Genomic DNA, 21860 nt, shown 5'->3' on the forward strand with positions numbered 1-21860 from the left:
TGTCAGGAAAAGTCAAATAGGGTGTGAGCTCAAAAGTAGAGATTCAAAGGTAAAGCTGCCTTTGATTAGCAATTTGCAAACACATACAAGAGGGGCTGCTCCTGTGCCTGAGACAGTGAGGGGAAAACACTGGTCAGACCTGTTTTTCAGTGTGCACATAGCCACACGCACAAAGTGGGCTACCGCGCTCCACACCCCAAAAGAGGGGTTCAGACATCTTTGGAAGAGCTAGATGCCGCACTTTACAGAAAGTTGTCATCGGGCAGGAGGGATCCAAGTAAGCAATTTGCTGGAGATGGCGACCACCCCTAAGGTCACAGTTTGGGCATACATAAGGCACCCCTGGCCCTAAGAAATCATATCTCTCCTGGATTGGGGAAGAGGACTGAAGAAGATATGTCCTGCTGGCAGAGGACCTGGCAAAAAGAAGCTGCACCATAGGTGGACTGCATTTGCTACTCCTTGAGTTAGCAAAGAGAGGATTGTGACTGTGGTGTCCTGCTCGTGGAGAAGTCGTGCCCCTGAGCCCAGACAGAAGTAGAGACTTCAGAAATCATTTAGCTGATTTCCTATTTGCAGCACAAGGCCACAAAAGCGGAGGAAACCTGCTTGGGCAAATTGGTAGTCCAGGTCACCAGATTGTCACTCCTTGCTGCAGCGCTTCCTGGGAGAACAAGTTCTGATGCTCAAATATTGCACAGAGTCTGATAAATCCTGAAATACCATCACAGTGCAGGAGAGATATAACCAGAAGGGAACCGCTGGTTTGACAGTAACCGGAGACGAGTGGTGCCTGAACTTTTGTTGGGCCAGAGGACTTTGAGGGACATTGACCCCTGTGGCCAAAGTCACCCTGTCAGGACCATTAGCCACAGAAAGTCATCCATTGACCGCACAGCATCCTTCAGCATCCTGCATCAGGACCACTTCATAAAAGTCAATAGCAAGTTGTCATTAACGCTGAAACTGGACTGGAGACTGCTTTTTTTTTTTGGATGGAACTGTTCCTGGGGACTTTGTCAATCCCCTTGACCTGCTCCTTGCTGGAGTTGGTAGTCTAAAGTAACTGGAAGTAGCCGCATTTCACTCTGACCAAAGTTTTCTTGAAAATATTTTAAAGTGTCAAATTAATTAAATTTGCCAATGCTTGAGCCGACGGGAATGGCCGCACTCGAACGCGGCTCCAGAGCCCTCGCCGGTTATCCTCCATACATCCGACCAACATCCTGTGACCTATTCTCTGGCGGAGTGGGGTCCCGGCCCCAGAATAAGGGGGCGATAAGTGTGGGAGATTTTCAGTTTGCAACAAGTTCGAGTCACCCGAATATCTCGGACGCTGCCGGAGTCCAGAGGCAGAAAATGGCGGCGCATCCTTGCTCCACTGTCTGATGTTGTGGTAGCGTAGAGGTTCTTATCAGTGGAAGATCGCCGGCGGCACCAACAGCGGACAGGGTCTTAATCTGTAGGGGATTGGTGAGCTGGAAAGTGCTTTCAACGAGCAGCATCTGCCTATCCTGACAAGCACCCGGGGAAGATGGGACCCAGCTCCTGGGCGAGGAAGTAGCTGTCCGGCCTTGATCTCAACGGAGTCCCCGGATACTAGGGCCTTGTGGGCCGCAGTGTTGGGCGGCTGGAAATCAGTGCAGTGGAGGCATTGCTTTCGCTGTGAAAGAAGTGATTGAGCCTCTACTATTTAGCGGACCCCTGAAGCGACTGTTTGTGGTCAAAAGCGACGGTGAGCCTGCATTTACTACGTGTGAGTGAAAGGCCTGAATGGTGAAGGACGCAAAGTTCTCTTATGTGGGGGCTGTGAATATAAGCCTCGCAGAGCTAAGGCTGGTGTATGGTGGGCAGTAGAAAACATAACAGCAGCTAATGTCGCAACAGAATCCAGCGCGAATTGATAATCGGGAACCAAGGCGGGTCGTGATACCCACATGAACAACTCACTGACACAGGCGTAACCAACATTAAACATACCCATGACGCAGTCTAGCGTGGCCTGCTTCAACATGGCACTGAGACCCGGGGAGTTGGAGAGTAAAGAGGTATTAAGGAACATTTCACTGCATACTTGATCTGTTGGCTGTGAAATCAAGAGTTAACGAGATAGAGGATGTCACAACTGTGTTGAACAAAGACACTGCTCTGCTTCAACAACAGGTGAGCCAACTGCAAGACTGGCACACCAAAATGGAGGGAATACCCGATGAGTAAGAAGGTAGGGCGTGCAGGAATAATATACGAATCCTGAGAGTCCAAGAGAGGGCGGAAGGCCCTGTGGTAGATCTGTTTGTTGAGGACCTCATTCTGAAGCAGTTGCAACCAAAACGACTCTCAAACTACTTTTCCATTGAACAGGCACACCGTGTCCCTGGAGGCAGGCCTAAGCCAGGGGCCCCTCCGAGGCCGCTTATAGCGAGAGTCTTTAATTTCAGAGACCGTGATATCATACTTCAGACTGCGCGCTCCAACCCGCTGCTTAAACTTGGGGACAGTGTGGTCTCCTTTTTTCGGGACTTCACCACAAAGGTCCAAGCAAAATGTCGCAGTTTTATGGCTGTCAAGCGGGCGCTATGCAACAAGGAGATAAAGTCCGCCATGCTTTGCCCAGCAAAGCTCTGCATTGAATCAGAGGTTAAGGCATGGTTCTTCTCCTCCCCTGAAGACGCGTGGGACTGGCTGGAGGGCTGGTGCTGAGTAGAGAAATCGCATAAAGAGTACAACGGAGGACCCCATCCTAGTAGATCTGTCCACAGCACTGGACAAAGAGGTGATACTGTTAGGAAGGAGACGGACTCCACATCCCGCAGATGAGATGACGGTGTTCATGGTGCTGGTATGGACACGTTTGCCACATTTAGTGACTTTGAGGTAGGAAACTGGTTCCGATGGAGCGTACTGGGGCATATTCCCAGGACCATACAGACGATTGTGTCGTCGCTTTCTAAACAGGGGTTTGGAGAATCTATTATAAGGTACTTTAGCACCACAACATGAGAGGGGACCTGGATCTACCCCTGTTTTTCAAGATACTGTGACGTTATCCTTAAAGCACGGCGAAGGGGGGTATGACTGCTACCGGGCACCTCTTCAATAGGGGATGGGGCGACAGGCACTCTACCCTGTTGGAGTGGGTAGTTTTAAAACATTGGGAGGGGGGGGGGGCAAGGGTGGGGGCAAAAGTATTAAAGTTCCTTGTTTGTATTTTACTCTCATTTCAAATGCAAGGTATGCAATAATGTGGACCACTAGCCAATATGTGTCTAAAATGTCCTTTCAAGTCTCTACACTTGGTTATGCATTTGTTGTGATATGGAAGTTTCCACTCACAATGTGCCCTCAGGTTTTCACATGATTTTTTCACTTAATCCATGGCCGGGGATCAGATAGAAACATCACTATCCATTCTGACATGGAACGTAAACGGGCTGGGGGACAAAATAAAGCGCAGAGTTGTTTTACAATATCTTAAGAGACAGTCCCCCGACCTGGTTTTGATGCAAAAAACACATTTAGAGGGTAATAACTGTCAGGCCCTTACACGGTGGGGATACAAATTGCTTGTCCATGCGGGGTTCACTTCGGGCTCATGGGGTACAGGTATTCTGGTTTGTAAGAGCCTCGCACTCACTCCTACATGCACATAGGCGGATCCTATGGGGAGATTTGCGGTATTGGAGGCCAGCTGGGAGGGGAGGCCGCTCAATGTGGTCTTGGTGTATCTTCCCCCTGCATTGGGCAAGGAGGCGCTTGGTGACGGGAAATATTCTGGTGGAACTCCCCATCGGCACTCTAATTCTGGGAGGGGATTTTAATATAATTATGGATGACCACAGAGACAGCCATCCTCGACGTCCCCTAACGTGCCCTAATATGCAGATAGAGGATTTTACACAGGCCATGGGCCTGACAGATGTGTTGCGGGCCTTACAGCCAGACTTGCTATACTATACTTACTACTCCAACGCACACAAGAGCATGTACCGCATATACTATTTCCTTGCACATCTAGCGGATATTGGGTACTTTAGACATACACGTGGTCTGCCGAGAGTCATTTAGGGCCATTCCAAAGTGTGAATTGAGCTTACATATCACAATACAAGACATTGTAACACCATAGTCCTCAATCACTGGTTGCTTAAAATTCCAGACATAAAAGAATGCCCGGTTACACAGACAGACCACTATTTTAATGAAAATGTCGGTTCAGTGGAATCGGTGCAGATACTATGTGAAGCCTACAAGGTGGTATTGAAAGGGCAAGCCCTAGCGCTTAAAGTGGGATATGTAAAAAACAAAATCAACAGTTGTCATAGCTAGAGAGTGAACTCCAGCAACTAGAGGCAAATAATGCCTCCTCACCCAGTGAGGCCATCACACATCAATTACAAAGACACAGGCTAGATTACTACAAACGCAACATAAGGTATATTAGATGGGAGACAGGGCCAGGAAAATGCTTGCCTGGCTGGAGAAAAGGGAACAAGGGGAATGGTGGGTACCCAGACTGACCACTCAAGGGGCAGAGCAGATCTCAGATCCACAAGATATCGTGGAGGCGTTCGCTGACCATCTAGAAAAGGTCTATACTTCCTCAACCACATATACGGCCGAGGACTTTCGGAAATTGCTGGCAGATATACACCTATCTACCTTATCGGAGGCGGATAGGAATGTAATGGCAGAAGATCTAACTAAAGACGAAATCTGCAAAGCAATAAATAGTATCCAGTCAGGGAAGGCAATGGGGTCCCTATTGAATTTCTTAAATCCATGGCCCAACGGGTCGCGCCCCACCTTAAAAACATGTATAATGAAAGCCTTGAGAAAGGAATCCTGCCGGAAGACCAATGTCGGGCCTCTATCGTAGTTAATCGAAAGGCGGCTAAACCCGCCGATAGTTGCGGTTCCTATCGACCGATTTAGCTAATTATTGTCGAAGCAAAGGTGCCGGCAAAGCTCCTGGCTTCCCGCTTGGTGTCAATAATCCCCTCGTTGGTCCATGCTGACCAATCAGGTTTTATGCCAGGGAGGAATACGGCACTAAATATCTGCCGCATTCATAATGTCCTGGGGCGTCAGACTTGTATCGCAGAAGACGCAGTGGTGCTCTCTTTGGATGCCTCCATGGCCTTATCTCTTCGAGGTGCTGGGGCGCCTGGGGTTCGGACCAAGGTTTCTGGGGTGGATCAGGCTACTTTACACAGACTTGCGGGGTCAAGTAAAGGTTAACAAACGTATATCCAGTGTGTTCACATTAGGCTGGGGCACTAGACAGGGCTGACCCCTATCCCCCCTGATTTTCTCCTTAATTCTGGAACCACTGGCATCCTGGGAGAGAGGGGATGTATTACTTAGAGGGTTGAAAATGAGCGGAAGGGCACAAGGATAGGATATCGCTATATGCAGATGATATCCTTTTATATCTAGCGTCCCCATATACTTCAATACATAGGCTGTCGAATATTTTCACAAATTTTGGTAAGTAATCCGGCTATGCTATTAACTGGACCAAATCGGTGTGGTTTGTCCTTCGGGGTCAAATCCCCAAGCTTCCTCCGGGATGTGAGATTGAAATAGCTCATGGTGGGTTCCGCTACTTGGGGGTTTTTATTACAGCAGATCCCCAACTCTTTAATGACAGAAACCTAGCCATCCCCTTAGAAAGACTCCCTAAACACTGGCGATCCTTGCCACTGTCTCTGCTAGGCAGAGCAGCCCTGTTTAAGATGCTGGCTCTCCCATGATTTTTATATATCCTCCAGAACTGCCACTACAAAATCCCAGACTCTTATTTTAAAAGTATTGAAAGTGAGGTCCGATCATTGTTTTGGAGTGGGGGAGCGTCTCGCATAGCCCTACATAAACTGACTAAGGGGTGGTATGACGGAGGGATTGCACTTCCGGATGTACGACTATATTATTGGGCCTCACAATTAGTGGTTATTAATCACTAGCTGTACCGTTCTCCGATGGACCCAGCATACTGTGGAAATCGTAGAAATTACCATTAGCATAAGTTGAAGCCATTTTTTTTCTGGCAGCCATTTTAGTTAGCCATGTGCTTCTTCTGTCTTCACTGTTGCCTGCTTTTCTATTTAGCTGGAGTCATCAACTATAGTTCTTTCAGTACTGAGCCAGAGCACTGCGCATGCTCAGAAAGGCCTGTAGCTGCTAGAATGCACCTGTCTTACACTGTAACTGTCAGGCTGTTTTAACTGATGTAAGCAGAAATGTCTCCCCTCCCACTTTGTTGAGCAAGAAGTATTTGTATGCCCATGTTAGTCAATAACTATTCTTGTATATGCCTGTACCTCCTCTTTGAGTCTCCATGCTTACTCAGCTGTAAACTGAGTATATAGGGCCCATGGCCTCTGTATCCTATGGACTACCTCCTACAGTGGCCTGAGGGTACTGTATTGACGTAGTCCCATTCAAGAGAGGTTAATAAACGTATTTCTTTGATATTACAGCTTCTGTGCCAATCTCTTCTTTGTTGGTTTAAGAACCAGTGGACAGATAAGGGTGAACCCCTGCACCAGTGGGCCCCTAAAAAGCCTAATTTCCACAATACATGCTAGACAGATATCAGATGGGAAGAGAGGGGTACTTGGGACCTTTGTATACGAAGGTCCGGAAAGGGAGGCCCCAGACGGTAGAAATTTGGCACCTAGCAACCAAACGTCTGGGTTGGACTGAGGTATTGACCCAGGCCACGCCCCTATGGTCTACTCAAAAACTTGGACTCCTGTGACTTCATTTAGGCTTTGACAATTGGGATACAATTGGAATATCCAATGAAGGTCATTTAGTAAAGAGGGGCAAACTCCTTACATTCAGTGAACTGCCGCAGAAATATATTAGCCCAGGGGGAGATCTTTCGCTACCTGCAGATCAGACACGCATTTACTACAGCTCTTCCAGACCTAGGAAACTAGTCGGAATCTTCCCCATTGGAGGACCGGCTGCTTTCTGAGCCCATTCCAGAAAAAGCCACATCACTAACATATCGCAAACTATGTAATAACTTGCCAGATCCCTTTTAAGCTCAACGAGATAGGTGGCAAGCCGATATAGGAAATATTGAGGACGAGGATTGGCAGACAGCACTGATGTCCCCGAGGGAAGCAGCTATCACTCTTCGTTTCCGACTGATCCAATTAAAAATCTTACACAGAACATATCTTATGGGGGTTACCTTAGCAAAAATGGGTACCAGACAAAATACACTATGTCTGCATGTATGTCATCAGGAGGCAATCTTTTATCACACTATATGGGACTGTCCGCTCCTCCGTCACATTTGGGATGGGGCAACAACACACATGCAGGATGCAATAGGGAAACAGATAACAATCACCACCGTTGGGGCTCCTTAACATTTGAGACGCTACTGATCTCACAGAAGTGAAACAGCAACTAGCCACGTTGGGGTATACGCTTGTGAAGAGGGCGATCGCAATGAAATGGGGGGGCAGCGGATAGACCATCGACCAAAGTTTGGGCTGCTGAATTGGATAAATGCATGGTTGCGAAGAAAGAAGTGTACAAATCTAGAGGATGTCCTAAAAAATGGGATAAAAAATGGGGTGGGTGGAATGTGCACAGAGGGGATCTTTGCGTATCCCCAACTGTAGAAATGGAAATGTTAAGGCACAATAGACACTCACCTGGATTATTGGACTGATTAAAATGTACAATGTTATACCATAGCTACACAATGTAAAATAATTGAAAAGTATGCATACCAATGTTTTTGATATTACTTGCAGTTTGAAATCAATAAAAAAACGTAATAAAGAGGGAGGAGCCTAGCGCGCAACCAAGATGGCCGCGTAGGTGCGAGGCTCCCGAGGACCTCCGCGACCTCCTGAATTGATCCTGGCGATATCCTGTCCTTGTTGAGGGGACTGTGTTGGGGAACCGGAGCTGAGGCGCCACCCGTTTTTTGGGCTCGAATCGGACCCCGAACGCCGGTGGGAGCATCGATCGAAGGTTGCGGCCTTCTCCTCGCCGGCCCCCCGGATTGGAGTAGTGGGGAGATCCGGGGACAAAGTGAATAACAGCGGCGAGCGGGGCTGGGCGACTGGCGTACCCCGCACTTTCACTTTCGCTTTTGCGCCCTCCTAGCTCTCAAGCCGGGTCGGGCTGCGGAGCGGGGTGCGGTGGCCTTGTCCAGGAGCCCGGCTGACCTGCCGGCGGTGGGTTGACCCGCGGTTCGGTGGTCGCCCCTGCCCCCCCCCCTGGCACCCGTGACTTGGTATAGCGGCCCGTTTGGGGAGCTTGGCACGACGGTGGAAGAGCCAGCATGTCCACCAAACAAGATGGCGACCGGGCGAAGGTGAAGACGACCCGCCGTGGCACGGCGCACCAGGCCAACAGTATGGACCGCTACACGCTTCAGAAGGGTTCTCCGGAGACATCGCGTGCATCCCCGGTGGGCCCGACGGAGGCATCGGCTCATCCGGTGGATCTGACCCTCCGGGACGTCATGGGCGCCATCGCCGAGATGAAGGCCTCGGTGGACCAGCGTTTCGACACCTTAGCGCAAAAAATAGACTCGGTCCTTGTGGATGTGAGCCTTGTGAGGGCAGACTTGTCCAAAACAAACGACCGAGTCGACTCCCTGGCCCACACCACAACGAGCCTCACGACAGACGTGGTGGCCCTCCAGAAGGAGGTGCGCCGGCTTGGCCAGGCGAGCGCCCTGATGGACCGGCGATTGGAGGACTCCGAGGGTCGGGCCCGGAGGAATAATGTCCGTATTGTGGGGGTCCCGGAGGGACGAGAGGCGGAGGCGGCGGATCTCTTCGTGGAAGATTTGATCCTGACCCATCTCCAGCCCCGGGGGCTGAGTAAGCTTTTTGCGGTGGAGCGTGCTCACCGGGTCCCCGGGGGCAGACCTAAGACTGGTGCCCCGCCGCGGCCGCTCATCGCCCGGATTTTTAATTTTCGGGACAGAGATGCTATCCTCCAGACCTCCAGGCAACAGGGACCGGTCAAGCTTGACAACATGGAGATACATTTCTACCCAGACTTTACTCCGGCGGTCCAGAAGCAGCGACAGAGCTTTCTTGGGGTTAAACGTCGCCTAAGGGACCTGAACCTCAAGTACTCAATGCTCTTTCCAGCTAAGCTGAGGGTAGAGGTGGATGGTCGCACGCACTTCTTCGACCGGCCCGAGGCGGCTGGGGACTGGCTGGACCCTCTGCCTGGAGATCGGGGCCGGGGGGGCCAGGGGGGGCGCGGCTGGCGAGGAGGGCCCGCCGGATCAGAATTGAGGGGTGACTGAATAGGCCTTGCTCTGGACGTTGTTCCTTCACCATTTATTGTTTGCGCATGTTCCCCTCCTATGGAGGTCGCGTGGGGTCTGTTGGGGGCTTCCCTCCTCCTCTGGGGGACTAGTTAGTATTTTAGCTATGGGGCGACAGGCACACTGCACTTTGGGGGGGCTGTCTGGGCTCATGCAGGGGTGCAGGGAGGGGGGAGTTCTGTTGGGACCGGGGGGTGGGGGGGGTGTGTTGTTTGTTAGCACCGCAGGGCAAACCCGCTACTATGTTGTTGTCATTAGGATGCTCGATGGGGGACGACCGATTGATTCGACGTATGATGGGGGGTAGGGACTTGACTGTGTTGTCATGGAATGTTAACGGCCTGGGGGATAGGATTAAGCGTGGTGTGGTCCTGCAGTACTTAAAACGTATTTCACCAGATGTTGTCTTCCTGCAGGAGACGCACCTTATAGGTAACTCCTTTCATGCAATGAATCGGCGGGGATATCGTTTGGTGGCACATTCCGGCTTCACCTCGGGCTCGCGGGGGGTGGGTATTATGATCAAGAACTCGCTCCCGTTGGAGATTGATGAGGTGCGCCATGATGAGAGGGGACGCTACACGGTTCTGGTGGGAAGAATGGAGGGTAGAGTGTTTATCTTTATATCAGTGTACGTCCCGCCTGGGTTACAAGCCACCACATTCGCGGACCTGGGGCGCCTCCTTCTGGACCTTCCGAGTGGCCTGCTGGTGGTTGGAGGGGACTTTAATGCGGTGGCCTCTGGGTCTATGGATCGCCATCCCCCTAGGGACCTCCCCCGGGCACAGGCGTGGCTGCCCGGCCTTCTGGACACGCTGGGCCTGGTGGATTGCTGGCGATTAAAGCATCCCGCGCTGCGACAGTACACCTTCCACTCGGGTGCCCATGGTAGCCTCTCGCGGCTTGATTACATCCTTGTCCCGGCGGCCCATGCAGGGAGGGTGGGGGAGGTGCGCCATCTAGCGCGGGGTATCTCAGACCACTCCCCATTGTTGTTGCATTTCGATGTCTTCCCGAGGGGGGATGGCAGGGTGGCCCCAATCAACGCATGGTATTTGCGCAACCCCACCATTCGTGCCGACTTGATCAAATCCTTACAGCGATATTTCGACGAGAATGTGGGGTCGGTCTCCTCCGCCATCTCCCTGTGGGAGGCTTTCAAGGTGGTCCTTAGAGGGGAGGCCCTCTCCTTTATCTCCCATGCCCGGCGGCTCGAGCGGGAGGAGGTGACCCGGGTAGAGGCCGAGATTGCAGAACTGGAGGGTGACCTGGGGAGCGGGGTAACAGACGCCAAGTTGCATGTTCTACACCTAAAGCAGGCGGCCTATCGGGCCCTCGTCACGGAGGCGGCCAGGGGCCTCAGTAGAGAGCAGCAGGGGCGATTGTATGATGTGGGTGATAAGGCTGGCAAATTGATTGCGTGGTTGGATAAGAGGGAGAGAGCGAGCCGCGTGGTGCCTTTGATTGAGAGTGTTGATGGTGCGTGTGTCACCGAGCCGGAAGCCATTGTCTCCTGCTTCGCGGATTATTTCCGCGAAGTCTACTCCCCGGTTTCCCCCTGCTCGGAGGAAGATTCCCATGCCCTGCTTCGGGACATCGCACTGCCCTCCCTAACGGTGGAGGACAGGGATTCGCTGGACGCCCCTCCCACCCCGGACGAAATTGCCTTGGCTATTCGCTCGGTTGCATCCGGCAAGGCCATGGGCCCCAATGGTATTCCCATCGAGCTCTACAAGCTACGCCCGGATGTGCTGGCGCCCCACCTGCGCGCGATGTTCCTGGCGGCCCACTCGCAGGGTTCCCTCCCGCCGGACCAGCGCCTGGCCACAATTGTGGTGATCCACAAGGAGGGGAAGCCCCGTGAACGGGTCACATCCTATAGGCCGATTTCGCTTTTGAACGCGGAGCCCAAAATCCTGGCCAAGGTGTTGGCCAACCGGTTGGTTGGCGTGGTGGGCGACCTGGTCCACCAAGACCAATCTGGCTTTATACCGCACCGCAACACGGCGCTCAATCTGCGGCGCTTGCACGGGGTGCTCGCGCGTGTCCCGTTTGTGCGGGAGCCGGCCATCTTGGCGTCCTTGGACGCCACCATGGCGTTTGATACGCTTGAATGGCCATACATCTGGGCGATGCTGGCGAAATTCGGGTTCGGCCCGGGTTTCATTAGCTGGGTCAAATTGCTATATTCGGGCCCATTGGCGCAGGTGGTAGTGAATGGGCGAGTCTCGGCCCCATTCGCGCTGGGGAGGGGTACGCGACAGGGTTGCCCCCTGTCGCCTCTCCTGTTTGCCCTGGCCCTGGAGCCCCTGGCGGAGTGGCTGCGGTGGCACCCTTCTATCCGTGGTCTCCGCTGGACCCCCGAGCATGAGGACCGTGTGTCCCTCTACGCTGACGACATCCTTCTGTATCTTGCCTCCCCGCGTAACTCACTGATCGTCCTGGTTGATGTTTTGCGCTCATTCGGTCGCAACTCAGGCCTGGTCATCAACTGGGCGAAATCCTGTGTCTATGTGCTTTCCGGGGAGGCTCCGGCCCTACCACGGGACTGTCCGATCCAGATTGCCTCCCAAGGTTTTCGGTACCTGGGTATCTATATCACACTTGACCCGGAGGCCCGCTATGAGCGGAATTTGTTGCCCCCCCTCCAGCGCTTGAGGGAGGACGTGGTGCGCTGGCGGCGTCTGCCGCTCTCGCCGCTCGGCCGAGCGGCTTTGTTCAAAATGATGTCCCTGCCGCGATTCCTCTACGCCCTCCAGAATACTATGGACTTGGTCCCGGCGCGCTATTTCCGTGAGGTGGAGGGCCTCCAGCGGCGCCTGTTCTGGGACGGGAGGCCGCGCATTGCTCTGGCTAAATTGACGCTCCCGTGGTACGATGGGGGGGTCGCCCTCCCGGACATTAAACGGTATTACTGGGCCTCCCAACTAGCTGCAATTAATCATGGCCTTTATGGGCCCGCCTTGAACCCGGCATTTGAGATGGATAAAATGCTCCTACCCGGTGGCGATTACAATCGCGCGCTCTACTCTGGCGCGCCCGACTCCCGTTTGACGGGACCGACGCGTGTTATGGTGCGTGTCTGGCACGCGGCTAATGCAGCTATGGGGTGGAAGGACCGTTTGACCCGGGCGTCACCGCTGTATGCGTCTGAGAGGTTGGGCTCCCTATGGACGTCGAAGGGCTTCGAGAAGTGGGACACGATCGGAATCAGCACGGTGGGAGATCTCTGGACGAGGGGGGGATTCAAAACTTTTGAGACTCTGCAGGCGGAGTTTCAGCTGCAGGGCAGTGAGTACTTTCGGTACCTACAAGTCCGCCATGCGCTGGGCTCCGTCTTCCCGGACGTCGCATCCATTCCGGAGTCTTCCCCCCTGGAGGACAGAGTGCTGGACGGCCATGTACCGGACAGCACGATCTCCCTCATATACAAAAAACTGATCAACGATAGATCGTGCCTGCTGACTAGTCTCCGCGAGGCCTGGGTTGCCGACGGGCTGGAGCTGGACGACGAGGATTGGATCTCCGCGGTGGCCTCTCCGAAAGAGGTGGCCATCCCGGCTCGCCTTCGTTTCGTCCAGCTCAAGATCCTTCACCGGGTTTACGTGACGGGGCCAAGGCTTCTGCGTATGGGTTTTGCTGGTGACGGATTGTGTAAGCGTGGCTGTGGTGCGCTGGCGACTTTCATGCATATACTGTGGGAGTGCCCGAAGGTGGAGCGATTCTGGCGTGGTGTGCACGAGGTCCTGCGTGTGGTTACGCGTGTCGCGCTGCTGCCTGAAGCGAGGAGATGTTTGCTTAATGTATGGGAACCGAATGACTATTCGGTCCCGCAGACGCGGTGGGTGACTCTGGGATACATGATAGCTAAGCGCGACATTGCTCAATTGTGGGGATCCCAGAGGCCCCCTGCGGTGTCGGCCTGGAAAGAGCATATGGATTGGTGTATGTTTCGTGAAAAGGTGGTGTATGTGGCGAGGGGTAAGCCTGGGGCGTGGGTGAAACTCTGGGGCCCCTGGAACGCCTACCGCGGGGGTATTTGTGAGCCACCACTGCTACCGGCTGCCTCGCCTGCTCCGTCTCCCTAGACGGCCCCCCTCCCTCGGCCGCGGGCGCGTGGTCCCCCAGTCCCTGGCCTACTCCCATTCCCCTCCTCGGAGTTCTGCTGCTGGTTTGGATCCCCCACTTATGGAGCACGTGCTGTTACTTTGGATCGCGGGTTGCCTTGCGGGTGTGGTTTTTTGGTGTTGTCTTGTTTCAAGAAAAGGGAACCGTATTGTGGGCTTGGAGCTGTGTGGCCTGCACCATTGATTACTCCTGTTTCACTGCTTTGCACTGCCGAGAGACTTTTGCTGTATGTATGCAATATGCTTTTGTCATTCTAGCGGCCGGCCGGGTGGTTGTAGGCCCATACCTGTAACTTTTACAACCTGCAATAAACGGTTTCAAAAAAAAAAAAAAAAAAAAAAAGTAATAAAAAAAAGTCAAATAAAAAAAAATAAAAAAATAAAAAAATCGCAAATGCTTATTCGCGGTAGAGTGAAAAATTGTGATTTGCCGTTTCCTTAAGTATTTATAACTCCGGAACCATCAGGTGGATCTTTCGTGTTCTGGTGCCTAAAAAGTTATAAAAATATTTTCATAAATCTTGTCTTATTATTCTGGTGCTGTTGAAACACTTTACACTTGTTCCTTGTTGTAGCCGGACTGCTTGGAACCTACCCAGGGATGAGCTAAGGTTTGACAAACAAGCCTGACTGGACTCAAAACAGGGTTATGAGTGTATGACATGGTGAGGCCTCACAACCACACCAAATAATCCACATTTCCTTACAAAAAGAGAACGACAACCTTAATTGGACTAGCTGTGGAGTTCCTTTAAAAGGCAGTTTCAAACTTTCAGGAAGGTGATTGCCATTTGAGAGTTGGAGCAGCAGGCAGGATTCTAGGAGTATGAGAGGAAACAGGCCCAGAAGACTCTCCCATCTGGCCTATGCAAAATTTGTACAGCATCTTCCAATGCCCAAAGACCCTCCAAAGCACCATACTTTTCAGGCACCCAGGAGACCAAGAAGCTGCAGACGGTACAGACCATGGGCCTGACCTACATTAACACACTCCTGGTACAGCCGGTATGAGTAGCTAGTGCACTAACACTGGTACCTCCAACGCTTCTGGAACTTGGGCCCCTCTCCTCCGCCAAGTGGGTCTCCTGCAGAAAGGTAACATGGGTAACCCTACCTTTAAGGGAGGTAACTCGGTCATATAACTTTTTAGATGAGATCATGCTATGCACATTTCACAACAGCAAATTAAACATAGCCATAGTATGATGAACAGGGAACATGCAGGGTTGGCTCTGTTGAGGCATAGTGGCAGGGAATAGAGGAAATAATTTTCCTACGGTTAGCCCTCTGGGGATCCACTAGCATATCCACAACAAAATAATGGTCAGGCTTGTCCATTTGCAATACCCAACTCCCCACGCCAGGCCCGCAAAGTAACATCTGCCTGCCCAAAAAACAAACTAGCAGCTACAATTAACTGTAATTTCTATGAAAGTATTTAGGGCCCGAAAGGGGAACGCTTTGGTGGAGACCCTAAGGAGTGGTATAGTAGCCTGGCAGAGCCTGCCCATTTGAGACATCTCATGTTTGACCTGTCGCAGGCAGGATTATATATAGACCACAGGAACAAGCTGTGCAACAGTCCAGCCTGAGAGGCACGAATTCTAGCAATCACTGAGCCCAGCCCACCCCCTTACTCAGCAGTAACAGCATTAATTTATGAAGGGGAAATGTTCCACATGGCAGCGTGGGTGGTGAAGTGAGACAATATGGGTATCTTGCGAGGCTGCGCTGTCAGAGAAGTGAGGTCAGATGGTGTAATCTGCTGTTTGACTGTGACAGAGGGAGATACTACTGAAATGGCATTTAGCAGGGAGCTGTCGGAGTTACAGTCAAAGGTGGAGGAGTCAGAGTCATCACCTAGATCGCACAACTGTGAGGCAATGGACAGCAATGAGATCCTCTCCATCTTAGAGTGGACTAATGAGAGAGCCCCAAAGCCATTTCGCTGTGAGGAGGTCTGACTCAAGTGGGCTAACCCAGTCGGTAAGCCTACATTGGGGGCTGTCTTTTGTTGCTTCACCCAATCTCATGCATCTTCTGGCACAGTCAAAAAGTATAAGCGCTGATTTGCCATGATTTTTAGTTTAGCGGGGAAGAGCAGAGTGGTCTCCCAAGTTTGCACTTGACTCCAAGGATTAAAGTACGGCGGTGTTGAACTGCAAGTGTAAAATTATCATACTACACGTCCCTTCAAAGGGCACCTAACTCGCATGCCCTCAGTAATGTGTCTTTGTCATGGACATTTAATATTTTAGCTACCACAAGCCTAGAAGAGCCCCTAGTAGAGAGCAATGAGTAGGAACCTGATGGGCCAGCTCCACCATAAAGAAAGAATAGTGGCTGTCAGGAAGCACGCGAGTGGACAGCCAAGCATCGATTAAGGTAGTGAGATCCTCCACCTCTGACAAGCCAATGATAGAAATATTTTGTCAGGATCAACGTTCCACATCCTCCACTCTGCCCTTCAGAACACAAACCTTGTTCAGGAGTGACTTCTTTATAAAGATCTACGGTTTGTGGTTAAGGTTCTTGTAAGAACATTTCATTCAACTTTACCTGCTCCGACAGTTTGCAATGGCTATCATGTAACAGTCCTACTTCGATCGCCACCGTGTCTACCTTGCCATTCAAGGCCGATCTGGTTTCCACGATGGCCTGGAGAATCTGGTCAAGTCGAAGTAGTCATATTCAGGTCCTCCTTGCGAGACAGCGCAGGTACACAGGGTGTGATCTCAAGCCGGCTACTAGTTATGGTGGGCGCAGCCAATAGGGGAGGAGACTTACCAGGTCTGAGTTGTTCCATATGGGTCAGTAGTGTATTGCTAGGAGTACAGTGATGACTACCAGCATCCCTTCTAAGGCAGTGTGAGAGCGCAAGGCAGGCCAGTCAGTAACAACAATGTCAAAACAGTGAACAGTGGCTCATCGTAGAGACCTGCCTTACCCTCAAAACTCAAACCTCAACAACGGGTGCAGGGTTGGGGGGGGGGGGATGAGATTAGGATGTAGGCCTGTGCAGTTTCCAACATGAGCAGCATTCATGTACCTAGGCAGCCACATCATTGTGAAGGGCCCCAATGCCCGCAGAAGCCCAATTACAGGGGAGACGCAGGATCTCCCCCATCAAGGGCACTCTGGGAGGTCTGTTACGAGCCCAAAGACTAGCAGGGCGAAGAATGTCTGACGTGCAAGGTCTGAGGAGGTTACAAGAGCCTTCCAACAATGAAGTGCTGGCCAGTCGGTTGCTCCACTAACCAGATAGTAGATGTGGGCCCTAGGCGGGACCCATCTTACCCCTGCGCCCCACAAATGGGCCAATTCATAATTGGGAGGCAAAAGCAGTCTCTGATGTTATTGGCAACACCAGGAAGGAGTCTGATGTGGTTGAATCATTCTATGGGTGTTTACAGAATCAGCACCAGTGTGGAGAACCAGGCCCAGAATCCCAAGTCCTTAGGCCTGTGATGCCAAGTCCATGGGGTTCCCTCAGGGTGGCAGTCCAAGGCAAGCCCCGTTCAGTGGAGTGAGGATTGTAATGGCAGAAGGCCCACTGGAATCACGCAGTAGCCTTATTCACAGATGTATGGATGCCAGAGACCCCACCCACAACAAGTCCAGGGTGGTTCCAACACAAGACTGCTCGAATGGCCCCAAGCATAGTCACTCACATAGGGGGCCCTTCCGTGGCAGGCAGTGAGCTCCTACAGAACCCTGCCAAGGGAGCCATCCAGCAGTACTCCCCATCACAGGGGGGTCCATCATGACTTGCAGAGTCCTCTGGAGTAGGTGGGCAGCACAGGGTCAAGGCCTTAAGGTTGAATTGGTCCGCCACCTGCCTAATGGAGGGCCTCTTGGGTAGCCCTCAACTGACAGGAGAGAGGCTCACTGTGGGAGGAGTCTCACTCCAAGTCTGTGAGCACACAGCAAGCCAAGGAACATGCACAAGACACTGGATTGGTGAAAGGTCAGTGGTCTTAACCTCCAAATGATACTGGATTAAGTGGGCCAGGAAGGAAGCTTGTCTACTGTGTGTCCGTCATCATGCTGCAGCAAACCACACACCTTCAGCAGTATTCCAAGTCTATGCATTCTGCCATATTGGTTCAAACCATACTATCTCTGCTCCTATTCCCCACATTTCTTGCAATATCACATTTCTGACAATCTGCCTGCAAGCAGTCACAACATATGTTGCATCTGTAACATGACTGCAGTGTGGTTTTGCAAGTTAGCAACTGCATGCTTGATTAATTTTACATAGTAAGGAAGGCAGCATGATAACTCACCTCTCTTTCAGCTTCTTCCTGGTATCTTGCTGTTGCCAGCAGTTCCACCAGCTGCCTGTTCACCAGGTCTTTGTTCGAACTAATCCTTAGGACGGTTCCTATGCACTTGTAGAGGAAGTTCTAAAGAAATACAAATATCCATAAGCGAATGCATCAAGGCCCCCACAGAAGTACACAATTCAAAGACCAATTAAATCAGCTACTTACCATCTGACTCAACAAATAGAATAATCTAGGAATGACATTCACTTTCAGATCTTAAAGCATCATGAATGGTAGAGTGCGTCTTTTGGTGCCACTGATGAGACAGTTTCAAAACCCAGAGAGTCAGCCAAGTTTTATTTATCTGAGCAGGTAAAACATACCTTCTGCTTGAAGTATTCCAGGACTGCTGTATATGAACTCTTAACAGTATTGTGGCTTCAATTCACTTTGTCCATTGTTATTCTTAGTATCCTTTTGGGCTTTGACAATCAGTGCAAATGCATTGTTGGCTAATATTTGAAGGAGGTATATTAGGACCTGTAGAGTAGCTAACTTTGCTATTTCTCGACAAGGGTAGACTTCAGAGTCTCTTTCAGAATGATGAACTTTAGTACATAAATTATGAAAAGTGAGTGTCCGGGAAAAATTACTTGTAATCCTAGGTCTGCATCGTAAGAATTCTACCTGAAGTCATAAACGTATGATATTCCCACCATCGTGTGGGGACACCGCAACACTTCTAGTCAAATGTATAATTGCAAAAATGGGGACACCGCAACACTTCTATTCAAATGTATAATTGCAAAAATCTTCACTGAAGTTCAACATTCAAACTTTAAAAATTTAAATCCCTCCTTCACATTGGCAAACAGCAAAAGGGTTTACAGAGTTTTTCTCTCTGTAACTGCTAAACTGAAACAGCAGAAAAAAGTTACATTGCACCACCTTACTGAAAAATGTCAGCCCCCAGCTTAGAAAAGTTTCCAACCCGTGCATCACAGTAGAGAGAAAGTAAGGAAAAGGGTAACTACTAGGGTAAAAATGCAGAAGGTCAAAAGAATACACTGATGCTTGAAGGAGTCAGCAACGTCCATCTCGCAGCATGCACTGTGCTAGCAGTTTGCCTCACAGCTTCAGTTCTTTTACTGATTGTGCTGACTGGATCCATAAACACGCCAGGAAGATTTTTCACCCTCATTTTAGAGGTTCGATTACTTAGAATTGGTTTCTTCCATTCACTTGAAATGTTATGCATACCATCCTCTACTATAACCTTTTTCCCCACATTTGTGAGACATGTTCACTCAATACATTCACATTTGGTGAAGTGCCCTTTCTGTGGTAGCAAGAAGGATGCCACAAACACACATACTTTATGTGGCTTACTTATCTATAGATCTGTGTTCCACTGAGATTTCTGTCAAATGATGATGCTCCCTCTACTGAATCCTTCCATTCTCACAGAAGAGACTCCAGAGAAGGAAGATCCAAGATAAAAAGACACAGATACCCTCATCACAATTTCAGGCACTCCTAACAGTCAACCAGGGCACTGGTTGACGTTAAGTGAGGTCTCAGCACCGAGATCTCACATTAAGAGATAGAAGGGCTAGAAGTCACTAGGGGAGAAAATACCTGTGATCTGCAGAACTGAAGAAAGGGATCACATTTCACAACAACAGCAAATCGTTTCTATAGTCCCTGACTGTGAACTGATTTGAGGAAGAAAGAGCAATCCCAGCATCTGTCACACACAGACAACTCAAGGAGGGAGAGACTGTCAGAGGGTATTTCTACTAAGGGCTCCTCAGAACCTTGTTCCTTATATTACGACGACCTAAGACCAAGGACCAAGAGCTGTGCCTCAGCCCTAATGGCCTGTCTCCTCCTCCAGAGACCCTGCTCAAAGAAACTGGCATGTCCTGCGACCAGTACCTCTTCAGAGACCCGAGTTGACTTCAACAAAGACTGTTTTTTTCCTGTGGACACGGATTTGGCCAACAAAGAAACTCTAACTTCCAGGACTACAGATCCAGGTGGATCAGCAACCCCTGAACACATCGCACCAGATGCCCCCGGCCTGAGTTTGACTGACTTCCCTATCCTGTGAAGTCTCCCCGGCGATCCCAACCTCGTCTGCAGCGGTGGCTGACTTCTCCAGGACCCCGACCCCCCTTGATGCCTGCAGCCTCTGTTTGAAATGTCCCCGCGACCGGAACTAGCTGAGGAAATCAGACCCTAAAAGGCACCCCTGCATCCTCCGCCCCCAACTTTGGGGAGCCCAGCCAACGGTGCCAAGGTGTCCCCCAGCTATCCAATTAATTTGCACCCTACACCCGGCCGCCCCAGTGGCGCTGGTGGTGTAGCTTTGTGTTACAACTGGGGGTCTCTAGTTGGCAATGGTTTGCACCTTTGTTCAAATAGGGGCCCTTGCTTCTAGTCAGGGTAAGGGGGCTACACTCATAAAATAACTCCTGCTCAACCCTGTGGTAGCTTGGCACGAGCAGGAAGGCTTATCTCAGAGGCAGTGTGTAAAGCATTTGTGAACATACAGTAATACAGTGAAAACACTACAGATGGACACCACACAGGTTTTATAAAAGTAAGTATTCTTTATATAGACTTAACACAAGACCCAAAAGACAAAAATCCACAATAAAATATTAAGAAAATGACTTTTAAATGGTAGAAATAGCTTAGTTCAAAGATGATGGTAAATGCAAAACGTTTCTCACAAAGTACCTTAGGATGCGTCTCGCAAGATAAACAAAAGATTCGCAGGGAGAACGATGCGTCGGTTCCTTGCTTCGGGGGAGGCGATGCATCTGTTCCTCAGTGCTTGCACAAAGTAGGCGATGCGTCTGTTCCTTATCGGAGAGGAGGTGATGCGTCAATCTCGTCTTGCGTTCCGGTTGCGATGCGACAAGATGGCGCGTTGATGCGATGCGACAATCCGGTACGATGCGACAAGATGGCGTCTTTGATGCGATGCGACGACGTGAAGGAGACTCTGGAACTTCTGAGCCGCGACAGGCCCTGCGACACGCTTCTCCGGTGATGCGATGGCCACCCTTGCGGTGGCGACACGCTTCTCCGATGATGCGACGGCAACAGCTGCGGATGCAACACGCTTCTTGTTGAGTCGCGCTTCCAGCTCCTAACAATACGTAGGCTTCTGCAGACAGAATTCCCAGCAAGGAAATTCAGGGAGGAGCTCGGGGTGAAGTCTGTATCCCTGAGACTTCAGCAGCAGGCAAGCACAGATCAAGCCCTTGGAGATTCTTCTTCAAGATGATGAAAGTTCAATAAAAGTTCCTTCTCCTTTCCTTGGCAAATAAGCAACCACTGCAGGCCAACCCCAGAAAATAGCACACTGGCACAGGTGCAGTCAACTCCTTCAGCTTCTTATGGTTCCTCTCCTTGGCAAAGGTTCGTCTTGATTCCCAGAAGTGATCTAAAGTCTTGGGGTCTGGGCCCCAATATTTATACTAGTAAATCCTTTGTCCTCGGAAGGCAGAGGGTGCCTGTGCCTAGCCAAAACCAGTTCTGTGCAGCTTCCTGGCAGGAGGTGGAGACAGCATTGTTGAAAGAAGACCTGGCCCAGGTAGCTGAAAGGAAATCTCCTTCCCCTACTCTCTATTCTACGAGGGCTCTGGGGAGTGAAAGGAAATCTCCGCCCCCCCCACTCTCTATGCAGCCAAGGTCCTATTCAGCCCAGCCCTGACTCAGACTGCTAGAGCCCAAGCCCTCCTGTCACTCACAAACCAGACATGCAATAAACAACCTAGCAGAGGCAGGTTGGATGGTTAGGTAAGAAAATACCTACTTTCTAAAAGTGGTATTTTCAAACACAGAACGTAAAAATCCTCTTGACTGAAAGATGTATTTTAACATTCCGAGTTCAGGCATACTAAATTTGTTTTTCTAGCATGTTCCCTAGAATAGTTAGGATTATAAGATGTTATCATCAAACTGCCCATTCTGGCCTATGGGGACAGGTAACCTTGCAATAGGGAAAACACGAAATTGGCTGTAATTCACTATCAGGACATGCCACAAACACCAGGGCATGTCCTACCTTTTACTTACAATGCACCCTGCCCTTGGGCCTACCTTAGGGGGTGGCTAACATGTAGAAAA

General features: G+C 50.7%; 1 protein-coding gene across 2 annotated transcripts in view; it reads right to left on the bottom strand.

Annotated features, from left to right (window-relative positions):
- The window catches only part of MROH1 (maestro heat like repeat family member 1), a 2508022-nt gene that overhangs the window by 1390260 nt on the left and 1095902 nt on the right, over nucleotides 1–21860 (bottom strand). For both annotated transcript variants that reach the window (XM_085604508.1, XM_085604507.1), the window contains exon 20: nucleotides 17736–17855. In XM_085604508.1, coding sequence (XP_085460634.1) covers nucleotides 17736–17855 — 120 coding nt within the window. The remainder of the gene's footprint in view (nucleotides 1–17735; nucleotides 17856–21860) is intronic.

Source organism: Triturus cristatus, chromosome 5_1, assembly GCF_964204655.1.
Source record: "Triturus cristatus chromosome 5_1, aTriCri1.1, whole genome shotgun sequence".
Taxonomy (NCBI): domain Eukaryota; kingdom Metazoa; phylum Chordata; class Amphibia; order Caudata; family Salamandridae; genus Triturus; species Triturus cristatus.